This window comes from Mya arenaria, chromosome 12 (genome assembly GCF_026914265.1).
Source record: "Mya arenaria isolate MELC-2E11 chromosome 12, ASM2691426v1".
NCBI lineage: Eukaryota > Metazoa > Mollusca > Bivalvia > Myida > Myidae > Mya > Mya arenaria.
The window spans coordinates 13467130-13488108 of NC_069133.1; the positions used below are offsets into that span (position 1 = coordinate 13467130).

At 32.4% G+C, this 20979-nt stretch overlaps 1 protein-coding gene across 5 annotated transcripts in view; it reads right to left on the reverse strand.

Moving 5' to 3' along the window:
• Positions 1 to 2118: 2118 nt before the first annotated feature.
• The window catches only part of LOC128211045 (dopamine receptor 2-like), a 57615-nt gene continuing 38754 nt past the window's right edge, over positions 2119 to 20979 (reverse strand). For all 5 annotated transcript variants that reach the window (XM_052915436.1, XM_052915433.1, XM_052915435.1 and 2 more), the window contains exon 2: positions 2119 to 4751. In XM_052915436.1, the coding sequence (XP_052771396.1) occupies positions 2381 to 3859 (1479 nt within the window). In that variant the 5' untranslated portion in view covers positions 3860 to 4751 and the 3' untranslated portion in view covers positions 2119 to 2380. The remainder of the gene's footprint in view (positions 4752 to 20979) is intronic.

Sequence of the window (20979 nt, forward strand, 5' to 3'; positions counted from 1 at the left end):
TTTCTGAATGTATTTATATATAACGTCTGCTTATTCAACATTTGTAATTATGAATTTTTCTGTTTCGTCTTTACTGTATTCATAGCAACCTATACATAGTATAATATGACCATTACTGTATTCAATGACATGGATAATGTATAACCTGTAAATAAATGTGCAGTATAAAAACTTATTTGCACCATTAATCAAATAACCTTGAGATTGTATTTTTTTCGTCAATATTGGAGTCAAAACATGATCGAATTAAAATCAGCACAGACAAGGTTTGCCAAGTGAAAACATGATTATCCAAGCAATGTGCCTAATCAAAGAAGATTTGACGTGAACTAATTAACCCCTCATGCACTTCAAGTGATTATTAGAGAAAAGGGGCGCAGCAATGCATTGGTATATTTCATTGTACCAAATATCTCAACGAAAGCGAAAGGTACATTTGAAGAAGCTTTCAAGGTATCAGACGCAACATAGTTTCCAATTAGATTGATTATCTCTTTCCCAACAAAATATGAAAGAGGAGTGTGTACTGAATCATTTCTTTGAAGTGATGTTATTTTCGCCTGTCATCATCAGTCAGCGCTTAAAACCACATGAATCATACGCACGCGGTTGCAGTTAAACGTCACTTCAAAATGTTATTCTAATCTACTTATAAGGCATTGGTGTTACTTTTCTGATACAATTTATTCATTGGCAAATCTCTCAGTTCGAAAGGATTAATGTTGACTGTGTTTCTCAAAAGATGTTATGATAAAAGCTTTGAACGCTGATATATTTTCATCAAATTTATAAGAAATTTATTTTATCGCTTGTTGAATCTGCCATCATCTTAGTTAAAAAAATATATAATATAGACATTTGTTCTCAAATAAATTTGTTCTTATTTATCTCAAAAAAATCAAATTCAAGCCAGGCAAAAAACTGGTCTTCATTAAATTATCAATCTAATAAATCTTATCAAAACGGACTTTCGACGTCTTTCTCGGTTGCAAAAATCTGCATTTTGCCATGTCGTTTTCTATTCCTAATGCTCTGTCGGTGTATTTTAATGTTGTTTGTCTCTCGTTCAGTGTGTAAGGCCTTTAAACAGGTGGTTTATTTAATTATTTGCCACTTCGCTTGTTCTTTCACTTTCCGTTGTATATTTTTCATTTTCGAATTGTTTCAATGCTGTCACGCGTATTTTAAGATTATATTTCTTAAAAATCAATTTAAACAACGGAACAAACCCCGAAGCATTTAAACCATGTAACCAAGATCTAGAAAAACCCTAAACGAATGACTTAAAAGTCACAAGACAACACACAAATCAAAATATCGCTATAATTTTATGTTTGGGTAACCGCCTTAGCACGCAAAGCTAGTACATTATCTTCGCACTATTTTCATTTCATTTTGATTTAAAATAGTTTCATGCGTAAATATTGTAAAAATAATGTTAGATGAAAAAGAAATAAAAAATATCCCAATCAACTTATGAAGCATCATAAAGACAAAACTAGCTGTGATATGGTTAATAAATATCTTTACTAATTTTAAATTAACCATATGGCTTTCTCGAACGCTTTTAACAAATTAATTTTAATCCTTTTACCTTGTTTTAGTATTTTAGTTTCAACATATTTAAAAGTATTTAAGTGGAAGTGGAAGTTCGGCGTAGAGATGTAAGACAAATATTCTGATCGAAACACTCCGAACGTCATAAATATAGCTAAATTAATGTCATCAATCCCAATAAGGCAACAGCAATATGTTACGAGGGCTTCCAAAAAGAGTTCTTAAAATAGGGTTAGGGATAACATATTGGATTTATATTATGGCATAATCGAATCAACATATTTATTGAGCATTAATTAACTGAATATGAAGAAATTAATTAAAAGTGTAAAATTAAATGGACATTACTAGAAAATGTTTTACAGAGGTGTATCATTTTTCAAATGGAAGGTAGTCACAATCGATTAAGCATTGATGTTGCCTTATCAATCGCGTCCTATAATAATGGGAAGAAGATTGAAATCTGATACACGTGGGGTTCTGTAATTTACAGTTGTTGACAAATAAGCAAATTATGAGACTTAAAAAATAATATTTTATTTTCAATGTCAAAGTTTAACATAATACATATGAGGCAATTGTGTTAAGTAAATTAAGAACAAGTCACTTCTTATCAAGTCCATATGCTGGTAAATTAAATATGAAAATGATTAATAAGCTACATTCAAATAGAAACTTTGATTGCTATTTGATTCATATTGCGGAGATTGCGCTTTTAAACAAAAAACGCCAAATTATTACAAATATTAATGGTCGGGTCTCCTTGCACCGATGAATAAAAGTAATCAAATACAACTAGACAAACATAATCTCATAACAAATGCTACAATAATGCTGAACCCATAAAGCTCGAGGAGTTTGCGTTTCGACACGTCTTTCCTCGACGCCTGTTCTGGAATCTATACTTTGGGCAACAACAAAAAATGATCCGTCCAAACGCTCTTCTAAAGTCCCTCATTGATAATGCATAAATGATTGGATTAACGCCAGAGTTTATGTAGCCAAACCACGTAAAAACTGGCATAATGATATCAAGTTTACTGACGCAGCTAGCGCCACATATCCCGAGCAAAACGTTCACAACAAAGAATGGCATCCAACAAATGATAAAGACACCAACAACAATCCCTAATGTCTTTGCAGCTTTTTGTTCTTTGGCAAGTTTTGACAGTTTCTTACTCAGGGCAAGTTGGCGCAAACGTTTAGTAATAAATTTCATGGGTCTTTGATTATGGCTATGTTCATCCTGATTATGGTTGTGGTGATGATGGTGAAGTTCATTATGATCGTTATGGTTTGTGAGACTATGTGACGCCGAGTGGACAGGCGTTTGTGCGTTTGACGCAAGTGATGTTTCTTCCTCCTCACTCTCGCTTTTCTTTCGGAATGGTGTTGTTTCATGGCTTTTAGCTGGCGACCGCAGCTTGGCCATACCGCCTCGGTGTATTCGTAATGTCATCACACCGCTGGTACCAAATAACCGATTTGATGTCAACACCTTGGTCCCACTTTCAATACTTTTTCTTTGGTTTCTAGCCGCACGATATATTTGAATATAAACAAATATCATTATTATGGTCGGAAAATAAAATGACACCATAGATGAGAATATCAAGTATGCACTATCTTCGGTAAACACGCACTGATCACTTGGTATTCCAGGAGGTGTTACTGCTTTCCACCAAGCAATTGCGGGAAAGGATATTCCTGCCGAGCAAAGCCATACGAATGTAATGAGAATGGACACCCGGCACGGTGTCATCCGATTTGGATACGCTATTGGGTCAGTTATCGCCCAATACCGATCAAGAGATATTATGCACAAATTCAAGATGGAAGCCGTGCTCCCTAAGACGTCGAAAGAATGCCAGAGATCACACCAGGCGATTCCGTAATACCAAACCTGATTGTTAAGCTCATAACTAATACTGAATGGCATAACAATTCCACCGACCATTACATCCGCTAAGGCTAAAGAAACAATCATGTAGTTTGTCACTGTCCGTAAATATAATTCCTTGACCACTGCTGCTATCACCAAAATATTTCCAAGCACGGTGATGAATGAAAACATGGCAAGAACAACGCCAATGATGGGATGTTTTGTCGACGCATACACTGTGTCCGTGGTATTTGCAAACATTTGTGCTGTATGATCATAGCTCAGATTTGAGAACGAAAAATTATACGTGGAACCTCTAGGGATGACATCTGTGTCTTCCTCACCGGCACTAAGCACGAGCCAACTCCCTGAGGCGTTTACGGAGTACGGCAGCCACGTGGTATCCTGCAGAGCGCTCATGTAAATGATTTCTCTCTAGAAGCAACCTTATCAAAAAGCGATATGTCAATTTGCTCATCCCAATTCTTGAAGTCGTAAAGTAAAACAAGCAATTTGTCTATCGCGCACATACATTAAACGCTAGAGTGAATTCAGATCGTACTATCAGCTGGTGTAAAACAGCTGTTTGGTTTTACATAAGCTATTATTCTATGGTTTATTACCTCAGAATAAATAAACGATTTGTTTCTGTGGTAAGGAAGTTCTTCATTCCTCTGTATATTCCATTGCTGCAAATATCCGGGCAATTATTCCCTTGTAATGGTAGTGGTTTTTATGCTGAATACAATAAATTGTTCTTTTACTTTAAAAAGCTTGCACAATTAGCAGTCGGGAGTATTCTTTCCCCTGGATAAGTGAGGTGAAAAAAATGGAACAACGCACGCGCATCTGTTCAAATTTCCTGTGCACTTGGTGTTTTATCTCCCAAAAGTTCGAATCGTTTAGTGCATATCGCAGATATCTGTTTGGTTTTTATTTACACCTCGCTTGAATCGTTATAACACAAACACAATATCAGGGTCTGTTTTCCTTTGTTTGTTGGATAGAATACTATTTCAACTCGAAGTATGTGTTAAGATCCAAATTAAAATCAAATCCGCGGAATTGGTATATCTTAAGAGACTGGTGAAAATAAATATCAATTCAGCTAGAAATTGAGGCTTTTATTAATATTTTGAACTCCTCTGGTACCGGCTCGATCAAGCTCTATTCTACGCGAAAATTCTTTAATATCGTTATGGACGTCGTTTTCCTTCGTTTAATATACTTGGTCTCTGCGTCGGTCTGCCGTCTTTATTGTTAGTCTACGATTGAAGTAAGTGCCCTAATTTCGAAGGAAGGCTGTTTCTACCTGAAAGAAGAAGAAATGCAATATATAGTTTTGATATTCCATAAGAATTTATAATGCAATAACATGTTTTTGGCTATTTGTATTATGGACGTATAAATTGATAAAGTAGCAATGTAAGAGGTATCTATATATACATGCACATGTGATAATCATTATCGCATAAACACATAATTCGGATCGCTCTACTTTTTCCAATATATTTCCAACAATTCAAGTCAAGTAAATGTTTTATTCATAAGAAATAGAACTAAACAAAACTATGGAGTATTTGATTGCTCATTTGTCATTTAATTTAAACATATACGCTGACAACGTCTTCAGATACATCTCGATTTACATCACCTTTCAATCAAAGCAGAATGAATGAAACTGTTTTTTAAAAACTAATTCAAAATATCTAACTGCCAAGTGCATTGATTAAAATATACGACAAACTTTATAAATGTGATAAGCGTATAATTGCTTTAACATACACACTTTGAATATATAGAAAGACGCAGAACACAATATACTTAGACTTTTGAATATATAAGTCCGCGTATTTGAAAAGATGTATTAATTCGCACAACCGGCTTGATGTGTATAGCTTACTTAAATATTTAAACAAATTGCGGTATCGTGTGCACGTAATTCAAAACATCCATTGAGTATAATTTCCAGGTTTCCACAATGCATAGCTTTGAATTTAATCGACTCCGTCAAATTACGCTATCTGTTAAGCGCAAATGAATACATATTGCGCTGATACTGCAAACAGATTCGAGCATAATGCATTTAAATGATGTAATGTTGATTGATTAAGACATCATCATGTCAAGATTTTTTGGCGTTTCCTGCAAATGATACTGCGAATTATAAATCTGTTGGACGTCTTTCTTGCAAGATTTCGCAAGATTTAACTTGAATGTTTTAAACCAAGCAATTTCCACCGCAGCAAAAAAACACGTTTATTTTATGGGCTTAACTTTAAATGGGAAAAGATAAACTATGTATTGCTTATGTAAAGCAGAAAGTATATATTTTGCCAAAATTGGAATAGATGATTAAAAGTCTCTAGCAGAGCATTGCTGTATAACATGTTTTATTCATGTAACGTTTTTTTATTTAATAAGTTTAGTTACTGGCGAATATTTATGATTGACATACATTGATGAGATAATTATATATTGAGAATTATTTTACATAACCAAATGTTCAGCTTTATGTCTATGATATAACTATTATGCTATTATTTTTTTTTATAAATAGTGCTATATTCATGCGAAAATGTATTAATTTGTATTAATTTTAACTCTTCATTTCAAGCATTGTTTTCAATTATGTAAGCTGTTTTCTTTACGTAAAGTAGGCATTATTAAATTATTTTGTATACATGATCCTCTGCAGAATCGAATTCGAATCAAGTACGAATATTGCATTAAGATTTAATAACTTCCCTCAGACTTGAGTTTTGTTTGTATAGATTTTGTAGCTATAGTGTAATTATTTGTCCTCAAAATAAATTAAAATGGAAAAAGCAAACGAACGTTACTATGAGTATAATACACGTACTTTGTCAGTTTCAAAACAATCCAAAAAATATAATAAATTTTCGAAAAAACTATGAGATATTTTTATTTAATTCTTGTATGTAGATACTGTATATACTGTATATACGACATCCATCTATATATTTGGCTAATTGTTTTTAATTTTAATTTGTTAATTATTGTCTTTACAGATATTGAAATATCCGAAAGCACTGCATTGTATGGCCTTCTGGATAGTTTGTAAATAAACCTTGAACTTTCATTCTTGAATCAATCAAATTATTTTAAAAGGCATCTCAAACATTAATTACAGAAATAAGTCTGACACGTTATGTCTTAGTCTTACGTGTCACTATATCCTAGCGATATATATTACGTACTTAGTCTGATAATACCTCCTAGCTTTTGTCTCAGTATTCCTAACTTTTTCCTAGTTTTTTGCTTGAAAAAATTGTACTTTTCTCCTTTTTTGTTTTAGGTATATTGCTGGAGAGCCTGCATGTGTAATGTAGTCTTAATTATTTTGTATGTAAGTTAAAGATACTTCTCTATGTCATGCAGTCGACATTGAGGACCCAAATGGAAATAAGGTTCTCTGTGACACTTTTTTGAGTTATCCTTGGTGCTGGTGTGCAAGGCATGGACTAGTCATATTTGCATGTATGTAATATATTTACTGTACATGTTGTTTTGATTGTCCATGTTATGCAATCATTGCCCAAATAAATCCATCCATCCATCCATCCATCCATCCATCTATCTATCTGTCCAACAACAAGGAAACATGCAAACACCAAAATAGGCATATTGAATACTATATATATTCCAGAAGTTCGTTTTTGGAATCGCAGCGCATCGGTTTGGTTGCGAATGACAATTCGTATTAACGGAAACTGTTTCCCTGGAAATGCTGCTATTCCCATCTAAGACATCATCAAGTGTTGACCTACAACGGCGTATCCTAAAATCACAGGATAGTATCAAACCGGTCAGTAAATGAATAGATGATGTTGCTCCATGTTTCTTGTTTGTGATTTTTTATATTTGAGTTCTATGTCTTTGGCGTTTACACTGTGCCATTAAACGGGGCTTAATGTTTGGCTATTGAGCTTAGTTCTGTAGTTTTTCACATAAATATTGTAAAGGAAGTATATTAAGTTGAAATTGTCTAGCTGTAATCACTGGACAGCGCGATGATCGAAAATACGGTTGATTAGAATATGTGCCTTGCATGCACTGAATCAAACAATACGAAGGAGCCCGTTGGCCCTAAATAATGACAAACATTTTGCCATCGGAATTAATTTGTTTTGGCGACTCGGAGAATACATTAAAATAAACTCCGATCAAGTCGGGTCCATATCAGTTAAGTAAATCGCCCAGACATCAGGCACAAAGACTTGAACCATATATAAAGAACGACTTGCCCTCAGTCCTTTAGGTATGCGGTGTTGTTGATCACAGAATCTATGTTATTGACGTTTAAGTCCTTTAATCGTTCATCGACCCGAGACGATGAACAAGAAAATAGTGCCCAAGAACATCATCTGTTGTATTCATCTAAATTTTTCATGTTAAACTTTGTGGTAATAATTGCTTCGTATTAATGAACGCTTACAGAAGTAAATTCTGAGAAGGATTGATTTATATTCGATGTTGTTTGAATTCTAAACAGGTTAATATAAAAGAAAATGTTACAGTAATAATTATATTTATATTGTATGGCTAAACTTTACTGGATGTGTACGTGTATTACTGAGATTTTAAACATAATTCTTGTGTCAGTAGTTGTCGACCATTAATTAAAACCATCATTTTCAGAAATATAAGCGATTGACTTTGCTAGATGAAATTCAAACCGCATATTTAAATTTCAATTAAATAAGCTGCACTTTTAAAAAAAAGATTTTTGTCTGAAAGTGCAATAACAGAGGATACAAAATGACAATGATGAATATACCTCTTATTTTAATACCACTTGAACTATGCAAATGAAGCAGATTCCACGAACAAAAGAAAATCGACTGCACTCTTTGCATTGCTCTACGACTTAGTTGTGAATCATTACGTGCTCACATGAGAGAATGTAATGTTTTTTTCCCATAATACACGTAGCTTAACTTTACTTTAAGTTTCTTTTCTTGCTTTGCGGTAAAATGTGGAGTTAAATCATACTATTAACAGTCAAAAAGTTAACTACAAACGAATAAATGAAAATATCATTTGTAGGAACTACTTTTAAATCAATTGTAGTTATTTCTCCTTTATCAAAACTAACTACACAACTGTTTAACCAGTACATTATGACAAAAAAAATAATTAAAACTTCTATTGCATGTGTTGTTCTTGAAACAAACACATCCTACCGCTTATTTTTAGAGGGCGATTTCATTTTCCAAGCATTTGGTTAAAGCTGAATGCTCGAAATTTTGCTTTCACACTTCGTAAGAATTATAAGATAAATACCCCATCACACGTCAAATCATAAGGTAAATTAATATTAAAGTATTTTAAACCATGTATTATTAAACAAACACTTAAACTTGGAAAATTGTTTTTTATGCAATGTTAATCCACGTTGTTTTATTGAAATGTTCGACCTTTCAAATATTCATTCTGTTAAATGTGTTATTATTTCATTGTATGTATGAACTCTTTTGTGCAAACTGACGAAACTATTTGCACAACAGCTGGGTATATGCATCGGTATTTGTACAGAAGAAGAAATAAAACACAAAAACAAACAATCCCATTACAACCAGATGTGTTGAAAAATTCTGCAAATTCATTGCAACTGCACGTAAGGGATTTTGATACTTTATTTGTTTTCGATACCAGTACGAAATCATGGTTTATCAATACGGGATCAAATATGATGTAATTTCTGTGATATTAACAGTACAATCTGAGGCGAGTCGTGTGCACAACTGATTGCACTTATATTTAGTCTCTTTTGATATGATTGATTGTTGAAACGTTAATGCAAGTAAATAAGATATTTAATCGTCTCAATCCTGAATATAAAACAGTTGGAATAAAATCCTAATATTTTGGTATATCAAAATTATTTACAGTACATAAACAACTCATATTCGAAACGTTGAAACACAAATAAAACTTCCCAAAGGCCAATCCCAATTTTGACAGTCCAACATAATCGGAGTATAGGCTCCGATTTCAAAGATATATTGAGTATCAATCTTTATGATAAACATGATGATTTTAATTTTAAAATAATTAAATACCCTTCTCTAGATGGTGATGTTCCTAGTTCACCATCATATGGTGTTTTTGTTGCACAGTTGATAAGATTTGCTAGAATATGTACAGATGTAAAATATTTCTCGCAGTAAACTTATGACGCAAAAACTTCTAAAACAGGGTTTCAGATATTATAAATTAAGGAAAACTTTCTCAAAATTTGTTAATGGTCATTATAATCTCATATCAAAGTACAATAGTAGTCTTAAATCGCTGATTGCTAATAGTATTGCTCATCCCGATTTTTATGGTGATGTTTTAAAGAGAATTCGTAAAATTAAAATATCTCCAGCAGGTAGTTGGGTAGATAGACTTAATGAATTACTTGGTATTTATTTAAACCGTGGATATAAAGGCAATATTTTGAAGAGCACTTGCCTTCCAGCTTTTGAAGATGAATATCTGAAACAAAATATAAGGTTTAATATAGCATACTTTCATAACTAAACTTTCAGTCCTTTGATTTTTTATGAAGATTTTGCTAATCCATGTTATCTTTAAAACCGTATTTGGACAAAACGTTTTTGGCTGACTTGGAGTGTTTTGGCATGTGACTTCGTTTTCTTCAAATAGTTTACATTTTTAAATCATTTGGAAGGAAAGATTAGCGAATACATGTCGCTTTTATTTTTAATAATGTTTTCCTTATCTGTTCCCAGTTTTAGTACAATGATGCTTTTTATTATGAAACTCTATGATCACACAGTTTTAAACCTTTTATTTTATAAGGCAGACTGTGTGGGATGTTTATAGTTTCTAGCAATGACTGCATCGTATCTATGAAAAGTTTTTGCATTAGGTGCTCTGAATTGTATCCCTCGGTCTGCATATAGAGTCATAGAAGTACTTGGGGTTTACCTATACATTTATTATTCTTTGTTTTATTGATGTTTCCTCAAGTTAATGCATACTTTGATAAGATTTACCATTTTCGTTTCATCTGTATTAAGGATTGTTGGGATAAGAGTGAGGTTGGTGCACATAAACTGGTTTAAACCCCCAGTAAATTTACATTTTATTGACCGTTTCAAGGCGGTACCTAACAATTCTTGATAAACATACCTATTTTTATATATATAAAGTATGTATTCACTGTGCTGTTTGTGGAGTTTTGTGCTGTTCTTCTATGTTTCTTGTTTGTGATTTTGTATTTTATGTCTTTGGCGTTTGCCCAGTGCCAATAAACCGGGTCTATGTTTAAACTTTTTGCTACTGAGCTTGTTTCTTTACATTTTAGGACATAAATATTCGAATTATTTATGTCCTAAAATGTGTCTCTTGTCTGCTGATTGTCTACAATATAACAACCATAAAGTGTTTTATCCATACATATATGAAATGCGGCGACATAAATTGCCACGGAGTACATTCAGTAATGGAGACCTTTTCGTCGGACGCTTTGCTATGACAAATTCCATTTTATTAAGGAGGTCAACATGGCTACTTACGCACACACTTTCTACGTAACGTGTCTAGATACTAAGCGTTATATCGTTTATTTCTCCTGTATGGTTAAAGTCTCATTGGAATTGTGAATATACATAGCTCTACAATACGATACAATCGTATATGAAACTGCATTTTTAACAACCAGTTTACAGAAAAAAAGCTAAGAATTTAATTACACACTTTAAACTAGCCATCATGATGTTTGTGTTTCTTTCTTTTTGTGTTTTTATTTACTTCTCGTTTTGTGTTTTATTCGTATATTCTAACAGTTAATGTCATATATGCATTTGTTTGTCCAAAGCAACTCAATGTTAAAACAATTAGATGTTAGATGTGTAATGTTGATTCGTAGATAGAGCCGAAAACAAATATTGACCTGAGTGGTATCACCCACACGCGAACTCGCTTGGAAACACTGAGACAAATTATGGTAACAAGCGAATTTCTAGATAGTTGAACGCTGTTCAATCATCATATTCAATTTTATTCGTCATTGTTTTGATGAAAGCTAAATAAAACGTGAAAATATTTTATTTGGTTCAATTATGTTCTTCGTAAATATTCTGGATGGGAAGATGATTCAAATAGATTTGAAATTGAGTAACCTTTTGTCAATCCATTTCATAAGAACTCTGCTTATGATCGATAAATTAAAACCTAAATGATAAAAACTTAAAAAAAAATAGATGAGGTTAATAATAAATTTGAAACATCGCGTTTCAGTTTCGGTCAATATCGTTTTAGGTAATAAAATCATAGTATCGATCTGACTTATATACATTATGTGTATGGTATATAACGTTGAATAATTTGCATGGTATATAACGTTGTATAATTAACAATCCTTTAATTGTAATGTGACTTTGGCAACTACACATATATTCATTATCGAGAAAATATCGTAGATATGTTTAAACAAAGTAACAGTTGCCTTATTTTCATGTCCATGATAACATCACATACAGATGCATTTTTATACGTAGCACAATAAATTCTAGCGCCATTGTTAAAAACTATATTATATAATATACTACAACAGTTAAACATAATAAGATGATACGCCCGTCTACACCCATTTCCTTACAATATTTATGCGATATAGAACTATGTTGATATCAAGCTTAATTCAAACATTCTGAAGAAATGATAAAAGAATGAAAAGCGGCTTTGTCTCAAAACTGCTCACGTTATCTATGTTCAGCATCAAACCCTGCTTTATATATTTTTTATCGTTTAAAAGATTTGTTAGAGCGATATTTTGGGCACCACCAAGCTTAACTACAATTTTAATGACATGGATCACATTTGTTTCTGAATTTCTAAACAAATATTACATATATATTATTCTTGAACTGCAAGTTTGAAATAAAAACGTCAGTCATATGGCATGTATGCAATAATGTATGAGCAATAAAAATATATTTTCAGAGAATTAAGTTATTTTGCACATGTCGGAAGTGAAGTAAATGCGTCATAGCCCTCTCAGTGTGACTATTCAAATATGTAATTTCTAATAAGAATAATACCTCCTCCGTTTCGTTGAATTTTAAAATCGTGAACGAGGATGCTTTTAAAAAAAATGAAATACAGACAATGTGTACAAAGCAAGCACTCTTAAGGATATACCAATATAAATGACCTCTATTTTCTAAATAGACAATTTCCAAAACTAAATGATCATGATGATATTCTAATCGATGGTAAGAATTTTGATTCGACAACTCAGGATTTTATTTTATTTTAATTATCATTTTTGGTAATAATTATACTTTTTTGAAGCGAAAATCTCTTGAGTGATGATTAGAACTTTGGCGGTTTCATTTTGTCTTCAGTTAAAAAAGCTCGCCACATAAATGACCGTTGAACGACAGAGTAATTACGTTAGCTCATTTCTACTATAAATTTTCATTATTGGTTGGACAATTGGATGGTCTTTAGATAAAGGCTTTTGCTTATGATTGAATTCCACGTTAATATGATTTTCCAAATCCTTGTCATGCTACTATATTTCACAAGCTCTTTTATTATCTTATGGCAGAAATATAGCTTTCGTGTGTAGGACATATTGGTCCCATTGTATTTCAAGGGCTGTGTTGTAAACTAGTCTGCTGTTTTCCTCCTTGGTCGTAAATGGAAGTCAACTTGACTTTCATGTTTAGTTTCAGTTGGATTTCTTACTACAAGAAAGTATATTGCAACGTTTTTACATGAAAGATTGTTCATAAAAAGCAATATATTTGAAATGGTATGGCAACATCATTTATATACATGCAGTATCGATGTATGCACATTTGTTTGCTCGAACTAACGTTTAACTCGTATGATTCTTGAATCTGTTCTTATTAGGATCAGAATATTAAACAGATTACAGGCATACGTGAACAAACCGACATAATAATGCATTATTGTAACGATAATTAATTTATACAAATGAAAATTGAGTCGTACATTTTAATTATAATTGAATTATTTGATTGTTCATATGTTTTTTTTATTTATAACATAATTATCATAAAATGTATGGAAGTGGTTCTTGCTCCTGATATACCCTGTTAAGTACAGAACAGTTCAATGTAAGTAACGTTTCAGTTATAAATCGTCTCTGCCTATGACCCTTGAAAAGTTAAATCAGCTAAGAAGTGTTTGCCATTGCAGTAGTTCTAATCTAAGATGAAAGTATCGATGATATAAATTATATTGACAGTTTCGATTACTTTTTGTTGAACAGTTGTACACATCAATTATGCAACGAAAACCGCTTTAACTTTATCAGTTTTGAATTTGTTCAATTTAATTAGGTTAGCAAGTGTTTGTAGTTATACCAAAAGGTTGAACTGTATAGCATATAAGTTGCTATACAGCTTTTATCCCGATGCACAACATCATATATGCTGAAATTCATTAAGCATTATATGTACCATGTCATGATATTGAATAATGGAGAAAAAGTGTTTAAACTAAAATTGACACTGATTAACTGAAAATATTTCACTTATCATGGGATGTCCTCGACGCTTCAAAATATTAAATCGAAAAACAAGTAGAGTTCTAAGATTTAAGGGAAAATTCAAAAAAAAACATCAAAGGAATCAGTTTTAAGATCGCTTACTTCAGTGTAGATATTCGAGTAACTAAAGCAGGCCATCTTGAAAACATGCATTGCACAAAATGGTAACACACTGCAATTTGATTGCTAAATTAGCCAAGCTTTAACAGCCTTTAACCAAATAGTTTAGTATTTTTACAAAATTGTTACAAGACATTCTTTTCCCTGCAATTCTTTAATTTTTTGTATGCATTATCCGGAACATCGTTAACCTACCTTTTAAAGACTATTTAACGGGTTTGAAAACACTCGAGATGTTAAAGACTGATTAAAAAAAGTTTGTTTGTTTCAAAAGCGCCCTTTCTCTCTTTTGTGTAAACTGTTATCTGTTTGGTGCTAACGAATATATTTAACGTGTTTCCCAATGATATTCATTGTTTATCAATCGGTGTCGGTTTTGAATGTCTATACTATTACCTATGTTCTGGTCACATTCATTTAGTAAAAGCATCTCTAGATCTTTCGCGGGGCAATTATAAAAGGAAACCTTACGTCACTTCTGAGTACCAAATGTCAAAGATCGCCAATCTTAGTGCATATTTGCCTTCTTTATGTGTCATAATATATTGACAACTATTATTCCTAAACATATCCAACATGATACAAATCTACTTGAATGTCAGGATAGATAGGCTACTTTCTTATTTGCATTTTATGAAAAGACGGCATAACAATTCATAAAATTTCAAGAATAAATCCGGACAAAGCGTGAGTAAACGATAACATCAGTCTATTATTGTTGTCTGATCAAAACCTCGAGGAAAGCCTGGGGAGTTTTCCCAGAAGAAAACATGCGAAACCTTAAGGAGCAACTTATTAAAAAAGTTTAATCTTCAAAGAAATAGAAACGTATCATTTAGACGTAAATGCATGCCGGTACATATGTTAATATCAAATCACTTGATATACTTGGTTAATCTCAATGTGTAAATGATAGATCCAGAATTCAAACAAAGTACGATGCTTTTTTCTGTCATTTATAAATTATAATCTCTTGTCATCTCTAGAATATCATATGTGATGAAATTCTCAAGAATATACAAATAAGATAACGTATTGAGCCGATATGAATACAAAGAAGTAAACCATTAGTAAGCATTATTTCCGAGAGGAATGCAATACGTTGGAAGTATGCATACACATGCACAATGTATGATATAAGATGCATTTTCTTCAGCAAAACAGTCGGCGTTTATTTTCAGCAAAGCACGCAGAAATTGTCTTAGATCCAATGCAAATGGAACAGTATGCATCTGTCTTATTCCAAACAGAAACTGTCTAGTTGGAGAAGAAAAAAATCATGTTATTGGAATTATCGGCGAAGTATCTACAGTATATAAAATGTCAATGTAATGAGAAGTCATAGTATCTGTTTTTTCGTTCATCAATTTTGCAGTAGTTTCTAACTCAAAATGTGGTGTCGACCACATATGTCCTTGCTCAACATAGACATATTAGTATTCATCTTAAGTGTGAGGCTCGATTAGCTGGTATCCTATTTGCAGTTCAAATCAAAAGCTTTTGAGAATAACCTGGTATTACTTTCAGGAAAAATAAAACAGCAAGATTCATTTAAGAACAAATTATTTGAAAGGTTATTTTAATCCGCGATAACAATCATATCATTCGACCGTCAAAATGCATTACTCTGCATATGAAAAGGTTATTTGATATGTTTAATATTTCAGGATGCCAATACTAGCTGATACTTAGACACCCTGAAATGCGAATTTTATTTCATTTAAAATTTTATGTTTGTTTTTCAATGTTTAGTATTTGTTTCATTTACATAACTGTGATAGTTAGTTAGTTATTATAAATTAGGTCTTGCTAATTAGATTGGGCTTCTGTTAATTGTTTATTACAAGCTAGCATTAAATAAATAATAAATGACACAGTTTTGACCCTAAAATCTTAATACTGAATCAGACTTATCTTTTGTTACATACATCATATAGATAAATCGACAATGCAATGAAAAATGGCTGAAGCCTTGAAGGCCTAATAATCGGGTAAAAACTATGTTAGATGCACAAAGGAAGAGCACAAACTGTAAACACTTTAAGCCGATGCGTCAAAGGCAAACAAGTGAAAAATAAGTGAGCAGCTTTTTTAAGAGTCAGAATATGCACTGCTGTAAAAAGAAATTAAGCATATTTTATCTGAGTTTGCGGTAAAATGCCATATTGTTGAAAACCATGAACTTCTCCGTTGCAAAAAAGTGAGGGTTATCTTGTCGCATCATGGTCCTCCCCGTGAGGAACATAATAAAACCGTCAACGGCAGCTTAAGTCTTTAAACACTGCTATTAAACATTGAATTTATTTTCATGTATGTGAGAAATGTTTTACACTTTTCCAATCGAATACACAAAGACGAAAACAAATCCAAGCATTTAAAATAAATAGGCTGTGATATCTGTGTATCAAAATGTCCTGCAGTATCTATCGTAAAAAACGAAATAAATTTACATTCCCTTTCTCTGAGATATCTTCTTAGTCTATTGAATATGTATCCCTATTTTGGAAAGAAACACACTCTTAATTCCTACATTGCATAGTTAAGCGCAATCAACATATTACGATTGTACCAAGACGTTTCAGAGAATGGCAGAACTATAAAAGCGCAATAAGAGAAAGAGTTCAACTCTTGAACGAGGCTAACTTCACAGATGTATTCCTTTCCCGGGCGAGACATAAGCCGTTAACATGCCGCTACGTGACCGGTATGTCCTAAATGTGTTCAGATGTTTTTTGAAGAAAAGAATCTTAATTTTTTTATTCTCCCTTAATGTGTTTTTCAAGATAAACAACAAACAAATGCAGATTGAAACACATTACCATACTTATATTCATAATCTTTTCTCCGTAAAGAGTGATTTTAAAGAAAAGCGATATTTATTGTAATATCACCGCTGTTCTTATCGTTTTCGCATCAGATGCTACTTACTTATCAAAACATACTATGTTTTGTGTTTTGGATAATTTATTTTTCAGAAGACAAGTCTACACGATAACGTTTAATATTTCATTTGGGATAATAATACAAAAAATATATGGCGAACAAAGAGTTTCCTTGTTGTTGTTTTCTTTTAATGAATTGTAAATTATCGTTAATCATATACTATTGGTTTTTACGGTTAAATTTAACCATCACGTATTTTAATATAACTCCGCATATTTGTAATCAATTTAGTTGGAAAAATAATTGCTTCATTGGTAATACTCCAGCAAAATATACGTGTAGTTTTTTTATAAATATTTATTAGAATACTGTTGTTTTTTTTCTTTAAATCATCAAAGAAATAACGAGATTTTTCCTCTTTATTTCATGCAAAACATTCTTTAAACCTTTGTCATTTCCTGCATTTCATATGTTGACCTGCAAAGGTGAAACAGGTGGGTTATTCTTATCGTTAACAGAAAATAAGCATGTAATTAAAGGGAATAGGCACTCGTCGTCATAACACGAGTATAATTATTTAACTGTTCATGACACATGTTAGTAGGCTCAATATCTATATCTTCTTTAACAACGTACATATGGTTCAAGTCTCTATCGAAAGGAATACACTTGGTATCGTAGAAAACCATTTAGATTACTTTTATGAAATAAAATCCTTAAATACACCTATTAATACACAATAAATGCATATTGTTTTAAGAAGTGTAGTAACATTCAGACATGTGTACACTATACAACATCTTGTGACAACTATTTACATACTGACTTGAAAAACCAGCCCAGCGCTTATTGAGAAATTATCCTCCTCAAAATTTCACAGTATGGTATCAAATTTTTTCAGTAAATCTACAAACCTAAACCTAAAGCGAAAATATCTCATCACATTTTAGTGCCCCCCCCCCCCCGCATAAAGTTTGTTTTCATATGTAAATAAAATTACATAATTTAATCAAATGTAAAGTGTCTAGATCTTTTTCGAGGTAATTTTCAGCATATGGTTTATAGCTCTGTGCCTTTGATATCCAAATTGTTTGAATCAATATACTCGCCCATATGCATTTGTAAGACATAAATCACCCCTCCCCATCAAAATTAGGTCAACTGGTGTTTATAAGTGTTGCAGAGCGTAACACTTTAAAATATAATTACAAGCTACATAAGTATATATTAGGTTGTCCATGACCAGTGGAGTAAAAGAAGAGACAGGGCGATACAAGTCAAAAACATTACCATTTAAACATATCCTCATTGGTAAATTATTGAGTCACTAATTTGGCACTGTCAGTGAATACTTAAGTACGAAAATAGTGTTATAACATGCAAAATACACGAAGACAGGGTCTTCGTATGTTTTTAATATCTTCACGTTGTTTAATGAAGAGGAAGACCGTTACATTACAAAACACATTAAAACACATTAAACGAATATCAAAATATCGTCATGCTGCAATTCGAAGGGATGATCACACTGGAAGTGTCAGTGAAAACTTACACGGAACATTCTGGCGTGAAGTAGCAAGGTCATGATCCTTATGTTTTTAAGCAGGATCATGGTTAATATTTAGGCTACTGGGCTTTCTCTGCAGTTAATTTATGTTCTCGTTCTGTTGGGATGTCAAACGGCAACGCCCGAATATTTGTTTCAGTGATCACACATAAATATTTCTATGATTCCCGAAAGTGTTTATGATGATCATGACAGTTTTGCCAGTGATCCACCGAATTTATTTGCTAGTGCACCGATAAGAAAAGATAACATGCCATTGAAAGCAAATAAAACCCTCTGTATCTACATTCCTCAGAAAACGTGGTAAAAGAAGTAAAGATTTCTGATCAGTTTCTTTGAAAATATACATCATAGAGAAAGCGCATGAAACATACATACTACATGCTTATGAACTTAAACTGTGCTATCTTTTTCATTTTAAGTGTCTTCTCTCATTATTCCTAGTACTTGAGATCAAGTTTCATCGAGACAATTGTAAGATGCTCCTTCCAATACATTGCGCTCTTGTAAAAACAATACAATGACCTCGTCGCAATGACGCATGTGTCTCCTACCTATGTAGACAAACAGACAGATATATATAAGCTGCTTTAGAGCACCGTGTCGTCTTGACTCTACAATCACTTAGTCATATTGGATAAACGTATTTGTCTTATAACCGGCTCTGATGGTTAAAGATGTGTTAAACAAAATGAATGTTAGGAAAGAAGTGGCAACTTATTGAAGGCATAAAGGGGTGTAGAAAGAGTATTGAACAAAACTGCTGTTCATCTATTTTTTGTTATCGATAAATTTATAATTAGTTCAATCCAAAAGGTATAGATTTATCATGTATAAATATTTCCTTTCAAGAACATGCAATATGATTGGCTGCATGACCTTTGTCCGATGATTAGGAGTTTTGTTTACATTCTATCTAAATACCGTACATTTACTGTACTTTAGAATATCCAAAAAGATAATAAATGTTGAAAACAACAATATTGTATATCAATGCCTCTCTTAATGTACTGGTTCCTTCTAAGGAAACGGACTCCAGTGTTATCAACTCCAAATCTTGTCTGAAAAACTAACTTCTAGTCAACCCAAAATAGCACTCGCAAGATATTTATAATTTAAAACGTATTTTATAGCATAAACGGAATCATTTGCAATATATAGTTATTAATACTGATATTTTAACATCAATGAGAACATACATGCTACGGGAGCATTATTATATACAATAAGATCGTGATAATTGGACGTGTACCTAACGGATAATTGGATATGTCTAAAGCGATACCTAATAATCCTTGATTAAACCGGGTTTATGCTTAAACATTTTGCTACTGAGCTTGTTTATGTAGTTTTTCACATAAGTTCACATCAGTATTGTCCGAGAATCAATGAAGGCAATCAGCGAAAGAAAGGTATGAGGTCTTGGGATTATTAAAATATTTGTTAAATACTGCTGATATCAGATATCCTGATGTAAGGTAATATAATGAATTCACCGTGAAATAAACCAAGACAGCATACATCAGTCAGGATAATTAAGAGCATCTTGCTACCCATATGCTTTTGAAAAGTCACAAACAAATTTATTGACTTTCTGCAGAAGGCATATAAACACATATCATGAAAGCCCTGAAAGCGTTGAAAGGCTGTATGCTCTACAAGCTTGGTTTCACCTGTGTAACAAGTCTGTTCACAGCAAGTAAAACTCAAATCTAAACATACGCTATTGAGTGGCCTCAAACTTTAACCGATAACCGTCATTACCACAGAATAGGTTTATATGTTAATTGATGTGTTTTTTTTTAAACCATTGGCTAGTTTCAATACAGTAACTGATAAACCTATAGGTACTACGATATGTTTCTTTACTCTCATGAGTTTATTGCTGGTGTAGAGTAAATAAAATAAAACCCGATATTGGCTGATGAGGTTGTTACTACCTGTAGCAGGTAAGGTCTGTTACTCAATACAATTCCTTTTTTTGGTAATTATCTACAATAATATATTCCCTCGATTCTTCACCAAGATTTTAATAAAACACCCGGCTTTCTGCCAACTCTGCATTGACGTTGAAATTTTATGAAGTAAGATATTATTTAGATAAAGGGTCTTTGAATTCTAACTGTTAACTCGCATAACACCCATGATATATCAAAAAGAAGTTCTCGCGATACATGTTTTTGATTTACAGTACTAAATTTCGAAGGACTGCAGTCTACAGCCTAAGAATGAGTATGAATACAACGATTTTGCATTGGAAATGTAGATAAAGTTTTAATATACAATTATCAAAACGTAAACGTTAACGGTATTTCCTGGCAACGAATTGTTGGCAAAATGAAATAAAAACTTGTTTTTATAGAAGATCGGAAGGATATTGCAGAGTAGAATATCAGAAGATACGCATCACTC